Consider the following 18,692-nt stretch of genomic DNA (forward strand, 5'->3'; position numbering starts at 1 on the left):
GCCAGTAGGCAGAGGCTTTCCGTCGTGGACAACTCCTAAGAGAGCCTACGAGACTGCGCAGATTGAAGCCGAAGGAAAATGGAGGCTGTACCGTGCGCGTGCGACAGAGAAGAGCTTTTCTCTTCTTAAAGGGCCGCCGCACTCCCGGCCCAAGAACCTGCCGCGACTTCAAAGTCCACGCCCAGGCCCCACGGCGCAGCCGCCCGCCCGCCTTCCCTCTCCACGCGACGTCGGGCCAGCCCCTTCGCTCCTCTCTAGCCCAACCCTTCGCCCCGCCAGTCCTAGACCCGGCATGCATCGCGCCGACCTTTTCCTTCCCAGCCGACCCCCACCTTCGGGCGCCTCCAGATGACAAGCGGCGCGGGGCATTGTGGTCCCGAGCGTGAGAGCGAGACCGGGGGCAGGAAAAAGAAAGGAAAAGACTGGGGCGAGCCGGTAGGGCGGCCCCCGCGCACGCGCACGGGCGGAGGCGGGGGTGAAAAGGGGCGGTACGTGGTCTACGGCGAGCGGAGTGGGGCGGGGTCGCGCGGCCTTGGCGGGGAGTCCGCGAGCCGGGAGGGGAGGGGGTGGGTGAGGGAGCGGGCGGAGGAGGAAGTGTCATGGCGTCGGGCCGTGGAGCTTCTTCTCGCTGGTTCTTTACTCGGGAACAGCTGGAGAACACGCCGAGCCGCCGCTGCGGAGTGGAGGCGGATAAAGAGCTCTCATACCGCCAGCAGGCGGCCAACCTCATCCAGGACATGGGACAGCGTCTCAATGTGTATCCTTTCCTATTCTTGGCCCTCCGCCGCTCACGCCCTGTCCCCCCTCACTATTCGCCGGGTCGCCTAGTCGCCGGGCCTGCTGTCCCGTGAACATGGCGCCGCCGCCTCGGTCTTCGCTGGGCCTCGGCCGCGCTGTAAGGGAAGGCAGGCTCGGGCTCTGGAGGCCGCAAGCGACCAATGAAGGAGGGGAGGAGAGGAGTCCAGGAATGCGGGCTGGGAGGCTGCGTTGTGTAATCTGTTTGGGGCCGCGCGTGGTGGCGGCGGGGGATGGGAGTGGCGCCGAGGCCAGAAGGGAATCTTAGGGATTACCGCAGAAAAGAGGTGGCTACTTCGACTTCTAGTCGGAGAAGGGGTCGAGAGGTGGGGGGGTTATCGATGCTGAAAGGCGTGTTTCCCGCAGCCTCTCCCCGCACTCCTCGCTGGTTTGATGGCGGGTCTCGTACCTTGAGAGCTCACCGGAGGTCTTTCTGTTCTTGGCGTGGTTTTGTATGGGTGTGCGCGCGCGCGTTTCAACTGTCTGATGTTGAGCTTAGTCAGTCCTAGCCATTGATAAATCCTTCCCGGGCTTGCTTAATAGCAATATTGGAGTCAAATGCTCAGCATTTCTTACTGTTGGCGTCCAGCCTACCACCACCCTGCAGGGTTTTGTTTTTTATATATGTACGTAGTTTTGGGGTTGGTTTTGAGTGAACGGTAAGCATTGGAAAAACACCGCAGATCGGGAATTTTCCATCAAAATTGTTTTGGAAATCAGATCTTGTTTTTCTCGGATATTTCCTAAATGTTACGTTCCAGCTCTCAGCTTACAATAAACACTGCGATTGTTTATATGCACAGGTTTTATATGCACCATTCTTTCACCAAATTCAATAGAAATGTAAGTAGTATTTTGTTTGTCTTTACCATAACAAAATTTTGAGGTAAATGGATACGCAGAAAAAAGTTGGTCCTGGATTTTACTTTCGGATTTAGTGTTGGTAAATTAATAGTGCAGGTAAACCGCGTGATAAACGTTCTGCTTGAAATGCAAAGTGTTTCTGGTTTGTTTTTTAATTTGTGATAACAAGCTGCCGGGCACTGTGTTAGGCTTTGCCAGTTTTTTGAGCTAAAAAATAAACATTTATTTACTTAATACGTCGGTATTTGTTTAAAGTTTATACTTACTTTCGAATAATTTTAAATAGTAATGTACAGTGTAATTTGGCCTAGTCATTCTGTTGTACATCTTAAAAGTGTTGGATTCCTTCTGTTTGAAATACTGTGAATTGGGCTTAATTTAATTGTGACGTTATTTTTAAATGACCCTTTGAAAGTAAAATGGTTAGCAGAAATATTTCATTTGCTAACACAATTTCTTAAGGTGTCAGCGTTCCTCTTTATCACAGCATTAGTTGTCTACTTAAATTTTTGGTGACTTAGACATCAAATTTTCCTGAATTTACACATATAGTGTCAGAGGTGTGTATATGTATAATCAGTTTTGAAGTAAAACTTATCCTCCAGGACTAAAGAACATAACTCGTAAATCTTGAAGAATTGAGTTAATACCGTTGAGTTGAAATTTTTATTTTACCTTGTGAAAGTTGTGAATTTGGTCTGTTCTTTTCAGAGTAATATGCATACTGTGCTGCATCCTTCAACAAAATTGCCCATAATTTAGAAATATTTAACTCTATCTTAACTGTCACTATACTTTTTTCTTTTTATCACAGCTGTTTTTAGAATGCTATTCTGAAAGGTGTGTGTAGAAAAAAATGGGCCATGGAAGACTTTATGCTATTTGTAGATTGTCATTAAGAACTTTTTGCTAAGAAAACAATCTTTGAAAAGGTCCTTAAAATACTTTTTTCTAATTCTAATCAATCAATAGATTGATTCCTGTTTTAATCTCTTCTGGTCAAAAGACGTTTTGGTCTCTGCAGGGTCCTTTTCTTCTCTCTCTCTCTTAAATCTACATGATTCTTGGTCTTCTTCCATTTTCCGAGTTATATCTTGTGCACAGAACTTAGGTCAGTGATAGCGCTATGGAAGAGAGAGGAAGCCTTTTTGGCAATAACATTTAGATTGAGAGAATAACATTTTTATTTAAATTGGCTCCAAAGGCAGTGGTAAACTAATGAATACTGATATAAATGTGACTTTCCTTAAGTAGCCCTGGAAAATGCTGGTAGAAATCGCAGGTCAGAATAGTTCTGGAAATTCTTGATGTGGCTACAGATGTCCCATTTGCTGAAACAGGCTTACTTTTCTACTTCCAGTGAATGATCTCACACAAGACTATACTTCTCTTTTTGAACCCTCCCTCTTTCATAATTTGTCTCTGTGGCCTTGTTGGTGTGCTTTAAAACAGATATCTTGCTTACAACCAAAATTCACAGGTTTAACTTTAAATTGACTGGTGAAGCCTGGTCATTTACATTCTTTAATTAATTTACTTAAATCACTCAATAAAAAGCCAAAGTATTTTTATTACCCCGCTTAGTGTCTTATATATGTACAAAGGTAAACTTCAGCATTTTACATTAAATTGTTATTAGCAATTGGAATCTGATGGTAATTTCTATTTGAAAAAGTAACATTGCACCCTTCATATCTAATTGTTGTTTTTTTTACCTTTGCTATTATATCAAAAGTGGTTTTAAATATTTGTATTGGTGCACTTGCATCAGTTGCACAGCCTCACTCTTTTATCTTTTTTTTTTTTCCCTATTCTTTTAGGGTGAAGGGGGTGGTCTCAAATTGAATGTGAGTCACTTTTAAATTCATACTCCCCCACATCATTGGGAAAATTTTCTTGTAGGGTTATAATGGAATGTCATAGTAAACTACAAAAAGCATGAATTTCACCCAAAGTAAACTGAACACCATTCAGTGAATTAAACCCTAACAGACAAATTTTAAGATGCTAGGGACAAACTGTATCTAGTATTATAATAAATACCATGCATTAATTATATTAAAATGTTTAATGTTTATGTGAATTCATTGTGTTTTCCCACACTGACTAATTTAAAAGTAAAATATCCCTTTAAATTTTAAGTGCTATTGTTTAAGAATAAAATCAGTGTCAACATGTGTTGGTGACCCAGAAGCTGTCTTTTATCCTTGAGTTTTATTGTCAGTATCTCTTGGAGGGTTGGACCACTATCAGCAGTAAATGACTTTTATATGTAACCTAATTAGATAAGTCTACCCTTTGCTGACTGGATGCGGTGAGGTTTATGTAATTGGGGTTAATAATTAAAGAATGGCCTTGCAGCTTCAGGCTCAAGATAAATCTAGTAAAGTGTAAAAGCCCTGGCGCCAGCGGTGCCTCCAAGTTATATACTGTGGGAGAACATCCTCTATAGTGTCAATCTTAGAATAAATATTGACCCAGTTTCTCTTAGAAACTCTGTTCGTTAATTTGGTTAGTCAAGTTCATGATGCGTTTGTTTCTTATATTAATTCCAAGTCTAATGAGTTCTCTTAAGATCAGATCGTAAAGAGCATACTGTTTTCTCAGTGTTTTTGGTGGTCACTGTCTATTCTCATAGCACCTTTCCAAATTACATGGTCATTTTAATCTTCTCTTAACTTTCCTTAGTTCCATTACCTTTTTTTTTCTTTTTTTTTTTTTTTTTTTTTGAGCTGGAGCATTCAGAACTGTACATAATATCAGCCAGATTTAAATGTGTTGTAATTCTTATTTAATGTACTGTATTTCTGCTAAGTTTCCAAGAATACACAGTTAAGGACAATATTCAGGACTGATGATTTTAAGGAATGACTATAATGACTTCTAAGAATGCATCATCTAGGTCATAGCTACGTTTCATTTTGTACATCTCAGGTTAGTCAGCTGCTACACATAAGCAAACTTGTGTTTTTGCTTGGGCTAAAATTTGTTTACCACTTTTTTCTTACAATTTTTATAATCTTTCTCGGTTGACTTTGACTGTTGACTAGTAGATGTCATTTGAAAATTTGCAGATGTTCTTTTTGCATTCCTTTCTTCCCCCTGTAAAGACTTAAATGAGGAACACTGTTTTTGAATCCATCTACAGAAATGTCCATAGTCCTTGTTCTTTGATAATACAGCATTCTGCCACTATAATTTTTAAGAATAGTCTTCGCAATAGAAATTTATTCAAGACTTTTTTTTAAAGTAGATTTTTATCCAGTTTACACTGTGCTTATTTATACTCAAATTGCTCATAAAATTGTCAAACATGATTGCCTTTTGTGAAAGGAAACCAACATTTTGGGGAATTTGGTTAGCTGAAGGGTTTTGTTTATATTTTTAGTGTGAAAGCCCTAAATTTCTCTCGAACATAGATGAAGTTAAATGTAAAAATGTGGGTCACTTTTAAAAATGTCCCCCGACACCCACATTCAGACTAGAAGGTAAACAATGTAAGGACAGGGTTTTGTTTCCTTTCTTTTTTGGTTTTACTCACAGTTGTGTCACCAGTAGTTCACATAAAGTAGATAATGTAGCAGCTATTTGTCAATAAGATGGATCAAATCTTATTGCTCACAGATCTGTTGAATGAATCCTTACACATTTTTCTCTGTATACATCCTCTCCACAGAGACAAGTGTTAAATGTTTTATTTTTGAAAACTAATATAGGCACATAGTAAATGAAAATGGTAGAAAGGGGGATATGATAAACTTCCCTCCAATTTGAGTGTGTAAGCCCACTGCCCTAGAACATGTGCTGTTAACAGTTTTTGTGTGCCCTTTCAGAAAACTATTTGTTGTGCAAGCAGGTACATATATGTTTTTCAGCCGCCAAAAAAAGGGTTGGGTTGGGTTTGATTTCACAGTTGTTAGAAGTCCTCTTTTGAATTAGGCCCCAAATTCCCCTTTAGCCATGTATCAGTCTTACCATTTATGCATTGTGCATCCCTCTTTTTCCAGATGGTGCGGTCTATTCCCTTTTCATGTGACAGTAATCTGTCAGGTTTTAAGACAGGTGAAGTTTCAACTCTTCATGAACCATTCCCAAGAAAACTCCACTCTTTGACTTCTGAATTTCTCTCTCTCTTATTCTTTGGGTCCTGTTCACATCCTATTGTATTCCACCTGTTTGGTGTCCTTTATTGCTACAGTATAACTGCATTTATGAGGTAAAGTGGGTTTTTTTAATATAAAGATTTTTATTTATTTGAGAGAGCACAGGAGAGCATAAGCAGGAGTAGCAGCAGAGGGAGCGAGAGGGAGAAGCAACTCCCCACTGAGCAAGGAGTCCGATGCGGGGCTTGATCTCAGGACCCTGGGATCATGACCTGAGCCGAAGGCAGATGTTTAACAGACTGAGCCACCCAGGCACCCGATGGTTTTTTTTGATTTTGTTTTTTTTACTATAAAATACAACAGAAACATAAAACCACCAAACAAATGTATAGCTTCGTGAATTATAGTAGGGCAAACAACCTTGTAACCACCACTCAAGAAAGAGAACTTTGCTAACTATCCCAGCAATGTTTCCATTGCCCCTTCCCTATATCATCCCCTTTCTTCCCTCCACAAAATAACCAATATCCTTGTTATAGTAATTACTTTCTTCAGTTTCTGTATAGTTTTACCACCCAATCCTGCATTCCTAAATGCTACAGTTTAGTCTTGCCCATTATTAATTTGACTAGTCTTTTGAGTCTCTGAATACACAAGTTTCCCCTCCATCCCTTGCTTTCACTTAAATTTTATTTGTTGAAGAACCTAAGGCATTAGACCTGTAGAGTCTGGATTTTGCTGATTGTATACTCATGGTGCAGTTTATCATGTTCTTTTGTTCTTGAAGTCCCTGCAAATTGCCAGGTGGATCTGGAAATTTTATCAAACTCGGGTTAGATGAGTAAGTCTTTAGTAAGACTACAGGTGTTGAGACACCTAATTAGGAGCCACCTGATGTCTTGTTTCTCTGTGTTAGCAGCTGTTGATTGATATTCAATGCCTAGATCCATTCGTTCATTGTGATACTCTAGTTTCTTCATTATTAATTGGAATATTTTTATAATGAAATGCTGTAATTCATCTACTACTTAGACACCCAGTTGTACAGTTCATAAAGGAGAGGCAGAATAAATACATGATTCTCACCCTACATATACCGCCTTTGTTGAAATATAATTCATATACCATACATTTCATCAGTTGAAAGTGTACAGTTTAGTGGGGGGTTTTAAGTATATTCACGAAGTTTTATGTCAATTTTAGAAATTTTCATTACCGCAGGAAGAAACCCTACACCCTTTGGCCTTTGGCTATCTCTTCCTATTTTTCCCCCACCCTATTCTGGACTTTTCCTGTAAGTGGAATCATACAGTATGTGGTACTTTGTGACTGGTCTCTTTCCCTTACTGCATAATATTTTTAACATTTATCTGTGTTGTGGCTTGTGTCAGTACTTCACTTACTTTTATTGCCAACTACCATTATATCATATTTTATATGTCCATTTATCAGTTGATGGACATTTGAGTTGTTTCCACTTTTTGGCTCTTATAGTGCTCCTGTGAACATTTATGTGTTAGTTTCTGGGTGGACTTATGTTTTGGTTTCTCTTGGATGCAGTAGAATTGCTAGACCATATGATAACTCTATACCCCAGTAATCTTAGGTGACTTCCTTATTATCTGTTACAGCAAGGTATTCCAGGCTCGTCTTTTGCATTTTCTTTTCCACAGCTTTAATGGCCATTTCTTTAAGAAATCATCCTTTGTTTTAGTAGGAAGTGGTATTTCAAAACCATGAGCTGGGCACTAGGGATACTCATAATTACTGTGTTCCTCTTGTTTCTAGACATCTGCAATGAAAAGAGTGAGGAAATTTATAGTACCGTAAATATATATTTACTATGCACATTGGTATATTAAATGTATATTATTCGTTTACACATTAAATATATGAAGTATAGGTTAACCAGATTTTTTTTTAAATAGGTATTTATTTTAAATGTATACTTTAAATAGCTCAGGAGTTCGCTGATTAAAGATAGCAGCAGCATTTTTTACTTACCCTCTCTTTTGTAGAACGTTTCTATGACCTTTCACACCAAAATCGCAGATTTTAAGAATGTGGGATTAGTGGGCACCTGAGTGGCTCAGTCGGTTAAGCGTCTGCCTTTGGCTTAGGTCATGATCATAGGGACCTGGTATTGAGTCCCACATCGGGCTCCCTGCTGGGCAAGGAGCCTGCTTCTCCCTCCCCCTCTGCCTGCTGCTCCCCCTGCTTGTGTTCTGTCAAATAAATAAATAAAATCTTAAAAAAAATAATGTGGGATTAGAGAATTTATTCCAGGGGCGCCTGGGTTGCGCAGTCGTTAAGCGTCTGCCTTCGGCTCAGGGCGTGATCCCAGCGTTCTGGGATCGAGCCCCACATCAGGCTCCTCCACTATGAGCCTGCTTCTTCCTCTCCCACTCCCCCTGCTTGTGTTCCCTCTCTCTCACTGGCTGTCTCTATCTCTGTCAAATAAATAAATAAAATCTTTAAAAAAAAAGAGAGAGAGAATTTATTCCAGTATCACTCATTAACTTAACCCCACATTACACAAATAAGTTTTGAAATAGCAGTACTATCACCACCAGTATAATTACTGAGAACAGTAAAATGTTTTTGTTTTGCTTTCCCTCTCACCCTTGGTTTTTAAAGTCATATTATGGCTACATTATCTTAAATAACCATTATAAAACTTTTTAATCCTTACTTAGTCTTAGTTCTACAAGTAACTATTTTTGCTCACTGCCAGTGCTTCTGTTGAAGTCTCTAGTTGTTTTGATTGTTTGAAGTTCTCTTGGACATTGTGGAAACAAAATTCCTGAATCTTTGCATGTTGGTAATAGTTTATCTGTGATGTTTATACTCAAGGTCAGTTTTGCTGTGTATAAAATTCTTGACTCATGCTTTCTTTTCTTAGGTATCTTAAATATGTGACACCTTTTTTTTCCTGCTATAAAGCACTACTACTGGTGATGATCTAGTTTTCTTATGGCCAAAGGACTTTTTTTTCCCTTTATAATCCAGTAATTTTACTACAGTATGTCTTAATGTTGGTTGTTCTGGGTTTATATACTCGGGTGTGTGATGTGATCTTTCAGTATGTGACTTCATTTCTTTTTTTTTTTTTTTTTTTTGTGGGCAGCAAAGCAAGGTTTATTGAGTGATAGTGAAGCAAAGTTTATTGAGTGATAGGACAAAGCTCCCAAAGAGGGAGGGGAGCTGAGGAGCTGAGAGGGTTGCCCACTTCATATCTTTTTTACTCATGTTTTGTGTTTTGAATCCTTAGTGTCTATTAGTTTGGAGGTGTGTTACTGTTTCAATTTTTCTCGTTTTTTTATTGTGGTAAAATATACATAGCATGAAATTTCTCATTTTAACCATTTTTTAAAGATTTTATTTATTTTAAAGATTTTATTTATTTGAGAGAGCGAGCGAGAGAGCACAAGCAGAGGGAGCAGTAGGAGGAGAGAGAGGGAGAAGCAGGCTCCCCACCCAGCAGGGAGCCCGATGTGGGGCTAGATCCCAGGTCCCTATGATCATGATCTGAGCCAAAGGCAGACGCTTAACCGACTGAGCCACTCAGGCCCCCCAAAAGATTTTATTTATTTATTTGTCAGAGAGAGAGAGAGACTGAGCAAGTGGGGGGGGGCAGGCAGAGGGAGAAGCAGGCACCCCGCTGAGCAAGGAGCCTGATGCAGGACTTGATCCCAAGAGACCAAAGCGTCCCTTTTTTTTGGGGGGGAAGATAATTTTAACCATTTTTAAATGTGCAGTTCAGTGACATTAAGTACATTCACGTTGTTGTGCAAACATCACCACTATCCATTTCTAGTACTTTTTTATCTTTTCAAACTGAAATTCTGCTCATTGAGCAAACTCCATATTCTCCCCTCCCCCAGCCCCTGGCTACCACCATGCTATTAGTCTATGAATTTCACTATTGCTTACCTCATAAAAGTGGAATCATACAATATTTGTCCTTTTTTATGTCTGTTTTATTTCATTTAGCATAATGTTTTCAAAATTCATCCATGTTGTAGCATGTGTCAGAATCTCCTTCGTTTTTAGGGCTGAATGTTATTCCATTGTATGTATGAACCACAGTTGGATTCCTTTTACCTTTTGGTTATTGTGAATAATGCTGCTATGAATGTGGGTTTTCAAAAATCCGCTTAAGTCCTTGCTTTCAACTCTTTTGAGCACATACCCAGAAGTGAAATTACTGGATCACGTTGTGATTCCATGTTTTATTTTTTGAGGAACTGCCATATTGTTTTCCGTATCAATAGCACTATCTTACATTCCCATTCGCAGTGCACAAGGGTTCCAAGTTCTCCATGTCCTCACGAACACTTGCTCTTTTCTAGTTTTCTGGTAATAACCATCCTAATGAATATGAAATGGTATCTCATTGTAGTTTTAATTTGCATTTCTCTGGTGGCTACTGGTGTTGTAGCATCTTTTCATGTGGTTACTGGCCATTTATATATTTATTTTCTTTGGAGAAATGTCTAACCAGTCTTTCATCCATTTTTTAATTGGGTTTTTTAAGTTATAGGACTTCCTTATATATTCTGAATATTACTCTCTTACCAAATACATGATTTGCAAATATTTTTTTCATTCTGTGAACTCTTTTCACTTTTTTGATGCACAAAAGTTTTTAATTTTGATGAAGCCCAGTCTACCTATTTCTTTCTGTGTTGCTTATGCTTTTGGTGTCATTTCTAAGAAATCATTGCCAAACCCATCATGGAGCTTTTCTCGTTTTCCTCTAAGAGTTTTATGTTTAGTTTTTCAGTTGAGGTCACTGATCCGCTGTGAGTTAATTTTTGTGTGTATGTGAGGTAAGGGTTTGATTTCATTCTTTTGTGTGTGGATATCCAGTTTTCCCAGTACCAGTTGTTGATTTTTTTTTTTTTTTTGACCAGTTCTTTCTAGTGTGATTTTTGTTTGCTTAGGGTTAACTCTTCTAATTTTTTCTTAAAGTATCTTTGTATGACCTAAATACTTTTCAGTTACATATACAGAAATATAGCAGCTTGCTTTCTGAGGTTTCCTCGCTGTGTTCCCCTCCCTCATTTTTATCGTCTCTTTACCTTCTCCCTATCCTACCAGTTCTGCTTTGGTTCTCAAGTTTCTCTTCAGTGTGAGTCCTGGAAAAGAGCCTTGGGAGATCACTTCGAAGAGTACATAAGAAGTTAGCTTTGGGGCGCCTGGGTGGTGCAGTCGTTAATCAGCTCAGGTCGTGATCCTGGCATTCTGGGATCGAGCCCCACATCAGGCTCTTCCGCTTGGAGCCTGCTTCTTCCTCTCCCACTCCCCCTGCTTGTGTTCCCTCTCTCGCTGGCTGTCTCTATCTCTGTCAAATAAATAAATAAAATCTTTAAAAAAAAAAAAAAAGAAGTTAGCTTCAACCCTTTAAGCCCTACTCTAGGCCTGTGGCACCTACCCACTAACTGAACTTGACAGAATTACTCCCAGGTTCAGCTGCCGTTCCCCGATTGGCCTATCATGATTTCCAATAAATGTCTGTGGGCTATTTTGAGGTTCTTTTATCAAATCCAGCAAATGCCCCATTAGTTTCCTTTGCTTCTTGTTGCATAGATGCTGATACTGGGTAGGTGTTGTGGTGACATATTTGCCAGTTTTGTCCTTAACCCATTTGTATTTTGGACTTTCCTAGGAATGCCTTGCCAGGTAGTTTGGTTATAAATATCCATGGGGTTTTGCTTTTGCTCTCTTGTTATTCTGTTTTTCTGTGGGGATTTGGTTACCTCCTCTGCCACTATCTCCTCAGAACTCTTCAGATAAGACATTAAAAGGTAATTTTCTGTCACTTTAGGAGATTGTACACTAATTTCCAAACACAGAGATAGACTATCATGTAATTGTACAGTTGACCCTTAGGTTTGAACTCTGTGGGTCCACTTACAGATTTTTTTTCAATAAATACATTGAGAAATTTTTTGGAGATTTGCAGCAACTTGAAAAAAAAACTCAATGACAAGCCACATAGTCTAGAAATACTGAAAATTTGGGAAAAATTAGGTATTGTGAGAATATGGTATATAACATACTAAACGTGTTAATTGACTATGTTATCTATAAGGCTTCCAGTCAACAGTAGGCTACTTGGAAAGTTTTGGGAGAGTCAAAGTTACATGTGTATTGTCAGGAGGTGGGGAGGGAGGCGTGGCGCTACTAACCCCCACTTTGTTCAGGGGACAACTGTCCTTTAATAGGTTTAAGAACTTCTAAGAAGATAAGGATAATTTTTTAGGAATAATTAAGTCACTTGACTTCATTCTGTCAAAGAAGAAACATATGATCCACCCGGGACAGTTTAATCAATAGACGTTAAAAGCATATGTGATATTCTTGACTGATTTTTTTGCAAATGAATTCTGAAAAGAACTCTAGATAATGTTCTCCCACAAAACTTTAATGTTCCTTGGCTAATTACAGGGATGTTGACTGATGTGGTATATTGGGTTCTATATTATACAAGTCTTCATAAAGTCTTCGTGAGGCAGTTTTTTCCCCCCAGAAAATGAGATGATTGTAAAAGGTTCAAATCAGATCTTTTCTGTGTGTGCGCGCACACACACACACACACACACACACACACTTCTATGTGTCTCTTAGTCTTGATAGTTCATATGTTTTTATGGTACCTTTAGCTCATTTGTCTCAAATAAGAAAGCATTTTATACAGTTTGGTGGTGTAGTTATTTCTAAACTAACTGATGTGTAGAATAGAGCAGATCTTTACATTAACAAATGTGTGTTGGTATTTGTATTAGCTAAGACACACAAAGGTCTCTGTCAAAACTGTGTAATTTTTAAATTGACTTTGAAGGCAGAACAGGAAGTCTGAAGATATTTTTAGTGCATTAAATTGGGTAAAATAATTTTCTTGAGGGAAAATCAAATTAGATTGCTATATACTCTACAGTGGGGAAACTGATGGAAATCTTACCACCCTACCATAGTTTGGGGCATAAATTTAAAGTTTTATTCTTAACTAAGTTATGGTTCTAGATGCAAAGGTGGTGTATTAAGTACTCCTGATATCATATTTACAGAAAAACACGTAAAATGAAGTTTTTCTTTAAATTATTTGAGTCTGATACAGAAGAAGAAACTAATGACTGTAGAAGTTCACTTACTTGTTCAGCATTAAAATTTTTAAATATTACAGCTTTAATGGTTTGTACTTTGTTACATGATACTCTGTTTCCATGACAGTAGTTATTCCACAAACATTGAGTGCGTGTTAATGTGACAAGCAGTGTGCAAAGAAGGTATGTTTTTTAAAAAATAAATAAGAAATAGTGTTTTTCCTAAGGGACTTACATTCTAGTGAAAGAGGAGGAAAAAATTGTCTTTCTACTGTGGGAATGACTAGGAACAGTAATCAATTTGAGCCATTTTGTGATGCCTATTTGATACGTTTCAGTCTGTTTCATATCATTTTAATGAAATTTTTCTTTAGAATGCCAATTGTGGGTTTAAATCTTTGCTGATAATGTAGCCACTAACTAGAAGTGGGTTAATTTCACATTTCTTTACTATTTTAACATGGTTACTAGGAAAATTTTAATTACAGTTGTGGCTCACATTACATTATTATTTGATGGTGCTGGTTTGAGCTATAAACTCTTAAAAAGTAATAGCAGTTAACTAATGAAAAGTATAGACATTCGTATCTGTCAAGATTACTATTGCCTCTCACTGTAGTAATTTTTATATAGAGAAGTTTGCACATTCAAGCTAATTTTAAATAGAGGGCTCATTTAGAAGTTGAAAAAGTAATGATGATTCTTTACTGGTCAAAAATCCTGAGATCATGAAAACTGTCATAGTTTCATGCTTAGGGAAAAAAAAGAAGCTTTGAGAAGGTAAAGAAAATTCTGAGTATTTGGGGGCAGTCTTTAAATGATATGTTGATTCAGAGAAGATAACCAAATTTTTACACGCTCCCCATATCCTTAGGTAGAAGTTTTAGATAGATTATATTGCTCTAGCTCAATGGTTGCTGTTTCGAGTGACTAATAGGAGTAGCTACTTGAATTAACAATATGGTTCACTTTATGTAGACTTAAACATCTGTTCAAATTATTTTTGCTAAACAAATCACGGGTTTTCTGAAATAATTATGTAATTTAAATGTCAAAGTTGAATGTTGTTTAAGAAATGATATATAATATACTTTCTGAAAAAGAAACCTGATTTTACTTTTAAATTAACAGATGTGTTATAAAGTCACACAGCGTTAACATGAATGTTGTTTACCACTGTTTATTGTACTGTGATTAGGTTTTTGGTTTCCTAGGAATTTCCTTTGTTGGAAGTAATTTAAAAGGGATGTCTTTGACATAAGCTTCTTTAAAAAAAAAAAAAACTTTATTCAGATAATTCACAGACCATAAAATTCACCTATTCAGAGTGCACAGTTTAACGAATGTGTTACAGAGTTGTACAGCCATCATCACAATCTTAAGTTTATAATACTTTCATCACCCCAAAAAGAAACCCCGTACCCATTAGCAGTTATTCACTGATTTCTTCCCCTCTTTCAGACCTGGCAACCATTCTCTGTCTCTCAATAGATTTACCTTTTTTCTACATTGCATATAAATGAAATTATGTAATAATATGGTCTTTAGGGTTATCATAGTGTTTGCAAGATCCATCCATGCTGTAGCATGTATCGATGCTTCATTTCTTTTTGCTGCTGAATAACATTCCACCCATCATGTGGATATACCTCATCTTATCAGTTGGTGGACAGTTACGTTATTTCTGATCTTTAGGTATGGTGAATAATGCCGCTGTGAATAGTCCTGTACAAGTTTTTGTGTGAACATACATTTTTGTTTCTCTTGGGTACCTAGGAGTGGAATTGCTGGGTTGTATAGTAACTCTAGACCTCAGTAATCTTGGAAAGCTTTTTAAAAACATTTTGAGAAATTGCCACACTTTTGCAAAGTAGCCATAACCATCTTACCTTCCCACAAGCAATATGTTAAGGGTTCCAATTTCTCCACACCTTTGCCAACATTTTAATTGTTATTGTCTGTTTTTTTAAATTATTATTATAGCGATCTTATGGGCATCCTAGTGAGTATAAAGCATTATCTCGTGGTTTCGATTTGCATTTCCGTAATGACTGGTGTTATTGAGCATCTTTTCATGTGTTTATTGGCCATTTATAGTATCATTTTGGGGGGAATATCTACTTATCCCTCCCCACCCTTTTTTTTTTGAAGTAGGCTGCACACAGGCAGAGCTTGAACTCATGACCCTGAGATCAAGAGTCGGACCTTTAACCCACTGAGCCATCCAGGAGCCCCCCCTTTCCCATTTTTTAAACTGCATTGTCTCCCTATTAAATTGTAAGAGTTCTTCATATATTCTGGATACCAGTCCCTTATCAGATACAGGATTTGCAGGTATTTTCTCCCATTCTTTGGGTTATCTTTTTCATTTTGCTGATGGTTTCATCTGTAATATATGCATTTACTTTATTAGGATTTTTCTTTTGTCACTTGTGCTTTGATGTCATATCAAAGAAAATATTGCTTGATCCATGGTCATGAAGATTTATTCCAGTTTTCTTCTAAGAGTTTTATAGTTTTAGCTCTTATATTTAGGTCTATGATCCATTTTTAGTTAGTTTTTGTTTATGGTGTAAAGAAGGGGACTGACTTCGGTTTTTTGCATGTGGATATGCAGTTGTCCCAGCACCTTAAAAGACTATTTTTTTCTCCATTGAATTAAATATTTGTTTCTGGAAACTGTTCTATTCTTTGATCTTCATGTCTTTCCTTATACTATTATCACATGGTCTTAATTACTATAACTTTTGTAGTAAATTTTGAATTCAGGAAGTATGAGTCTTCTGACTTTTTCTTTTTCAAGATTGTTTTTGCTCTTCTGGGTCCCTTGCATTTCCATAGGAAGTCTAGGATCAGCTGGTCAGTTTCTGCAGAAAAGTTGAGATTTTGACAGGGAATGTGTGGATCTGTCGATCAATTTGGGCAATTCTATCCACAATATTAAGTCTTCAGTAATATTCTTATTTGTTTAGCTATCTGAAGGAAAGTGGACTTTTAAAAATTTATGTGGAGTATTTGAATACCTATGCAACTTGTTTCCTAGTAATCTGTGACTATTTATTGTCGGTTGGTAAGAGCTGAGTATGTAAGGGAGAGTAGAGACTTAACTATGAAATGCTACATGTACTTTGTAAGTTGAATTTTTTTTCATTTTGTAACAGATTCATAATGGTAACATAGGCTCCATAAATAAATTTTTTAAAGCCAGGTTACATTAAGCATTTAAATACTTATAAATATCATGTAATTACTCTGGAAATCAGGCCTTATTCTCTTAATTATTACTGCTTTTCAGCATTACTGAATACTAGTCAGTCTTTATTAAACCAGCTCTCTTTTAGATGTAATTATAAATCCCAAATAACATCCAACCTGAAGGCTTTATTTCCAGTATAAATTTTGTTATGCTGACAGTATTACACTCATGCATAATTATATGTGTAGGAAAACAACTAAAATACCACATTGAGTTAATGACATTTTCTCTAATACTGGGATGTCAGTCTTTTCAGTGCATCAAAATTAAGGAAATGAACCACTTTTTACTGGAATTTTGGTCTAATTGGTCAAGCTTGGTGATCTTTGTTATGAATAAATGGACATTTTGACTTCTGTTTTCTTCTTTGTTGAGGAGCTGTTAGCCCCTTATTATATCTAAGTTTCTACTTCCTTTTTCCTATTCTAGGACCTTTCTGGGAGTCTTCTAAAGTTATGCCGTTACCATTTTTCTCTTTAACTATAGCCTTAGGTGTGTGGTTTCCCAATTTTGAACTGTGGTACCTAGAACTAACTGTGTATTCATTAATGAAGCTTTTTGAAGGCACAGGAAAATAGTTATCCTAGTCTTAGGGGAGGCCGGAGTTTGGGGACAGTTAAGGAACAGGGCAGAAGTGGATTCACCAGCCTGTAGGGCCTGAAGATGAAACATAAGGACAGATTAGAACAAACCTATTGATGATATATTAGCAAATAGAAGGTGGACATGGAAGTCTTTTCTTTGCTTCTGTTAGGACTCTTAGATTAGGAAATTTAAGTCGAAGAGTAATAAAACAGCTTGTGGCTAGTTCTTAAATAAAGATGTACACACAAGGTGTATGCACAATATTAATTACTGGAAGAATAAAGACCAGAGTGATTCATTTGAAACTGGTACAGCCAGCATCAGTGATTTAGAAATTACCCAGGCTTTTATTAATTCAAACTGACCTTGCCTCCAAATATCAAGGTTGAAGCCAGCAGTGGAGAGTGAAGAATGTCAGCAGTGAGGGCATTATGAGCAGAAGGGGGAGACAGCAGCCAGGAATGGGCAGGAGGAGAAAACATGGAGAAGGAAGGGAGTCAGATCAAGAGGTAGGAATGGAAACATGTAAAGGACTAGAAAAAGAGAAGGGGGTGAAAACAACTGGAGGGAGCAGGGACAAAAGAAATACTGGTGTATTGAAGTGATTGAAGTAATGTGTGTCATCATTTTAGTGTGTGTGAATCTGCTTAGTTAGGGCTACCATGGAACCTTTAAAGAATTCAGTTTAACTGTGAAAGGAAGAAGATGAGCAAGAAAGAAGGGAATTTTTAAAAGCATGCTAAATCACTTTTTAATTTTAAGATCAGCAGTAGCAATACACAGTTGTTTAACTTTACAACATAGTAATGATAGTATTTGAGTCCTCTTACTCGGGGGCACTATTCTAAGTGCTTTATTACATAGATTCATTTAATCCTCACCACAATTTTACAAGCGGATACTATTTCTCCCATTTTACAGATGCGGAAACTGAGCCACAAAGAAATAAGTAATTTGCCTAGGCTAGTCAGATAACAGAGCCAGGATTCCACTGAGGCAGCCTGACTACTATGCTACAGCTGGCTTCATCACCTCTTCCTCCCCCTCTCCATGATTTGTATGGTATATTTCTGTAGAAATTTGTCTTGTTTTGAGAATGTAATATCCCTTTGAAATAGTTGTACATCTGCTAGGCTGACAAACTCTTGATACTATTTAAAAATCAGTTTTTATTTCCTTTAGTTATAGTAATTCAAGAAGGTTTATTAAATTAGGTAGCAGAACACAAAGATGGATAGTGCGTGGTCTCCCTCCCCAGTGAACTAAATCTCAGTTTGTAATTGTTTGCTCACTCGAACCAAGTATCTACTCCAATAAGGGTCCGAATTCTTTGACTTTGAACCAAGTTTATGTGCACTAATGAAAGTCTGTTGCCTTCAAAACTATGCTCACCTTTAAAAGCCACAGACCAACTAATAATATAGCCATTACTTAAAACTTTTGGAATTCTTTTCCTTTCAATAAGCCGCACAACAAAATCGGCTTTCTATTAAAAAAAAAAAAAACAAAAAACAGAAGTACCTAACTTGATTTACCTTCTTTAGTCGTCCTTAAAATTAAAGCCTCACATGGATATTCACAAAGTATTTCTCTAAAAAGGTGTTTTGTTTTGTTTTGTTTTGTTTTTACAGCCCTGATGGAGTAAAATGTTTGCAGGCTGTAGAGGAGGAAATGTGAATGGAGTTAGTGGATTTCACCAGAACTTTGGAAGAGTGTTGGGTATTAGTGTTGCACTGGAGGAGGATGAGAATTGAGCCCTATTTAGAGGGAACAGAAAGACTTCTGTGAGGAGTGTGGGTAAATAAACTAGGAATCTACTCTGAAGATTATTGCTTAGCTCTCTGAACATTTAATTTTTAAAATTGCTTGTAGAATTTTAGAACCATTCACTAGTATACATACTTTGTTCCATTGAGACTATTTTGCAAGGAGAAAAGCTGTGTGGTTTGAAAGTACTTCTTGATAGTGAGGCTTACAAGA

At 37.7% G+C, this 18,692-nt stretch overlaps 1 protein-coding gene across 7 annotated transcripts in view; it reads left to right on the top strand.

Moving 5' to 3' along the window:
- The first annotated feature begins 315 nt into the window (after positions 1–315).
- The window catches only part of CCNT2 (cyclin T2), a 38,314-nt gene continuing 19,937 nt past the window's right edge, over positions 316–18,692 (top strand). For 2 of the 7 annotated variants that reach the window (XM_045783035.2, XM_045783054.2), the window contains exons 1-3: positions 549–757; positions 1,557–1,638; positions 3,480–3,506. In XM_045783035.2, the coding sequence (XP_045638991.1) occupies positions 600–757; positions 1,557–1,638; positions 3,480–3,506 (267 nt within the window). In that variant the 5' untranslated portion in view covers positions 549–599. The other 5 variants (XM_045783043.2, XM_045783064.2, XR_015722506.1 and 2 more) reach the window with 4 other exon arrangements.

This window comes from Ursus americanus, chromosome 1 (assembly GCF_024610735.1).
Source record: "Ursus americanus isolate L20-20 chromosome 1, mUrsAme1.1.p, whole genome shotgun sequence".
In the NCBI taxonomy this organism is placed as follows: domain Eukaryota; kingdom Metazoa; phylum Chordata; class Mammalia; order Carnivora; family Ursidae; genus Ursus; species Ursus americanus.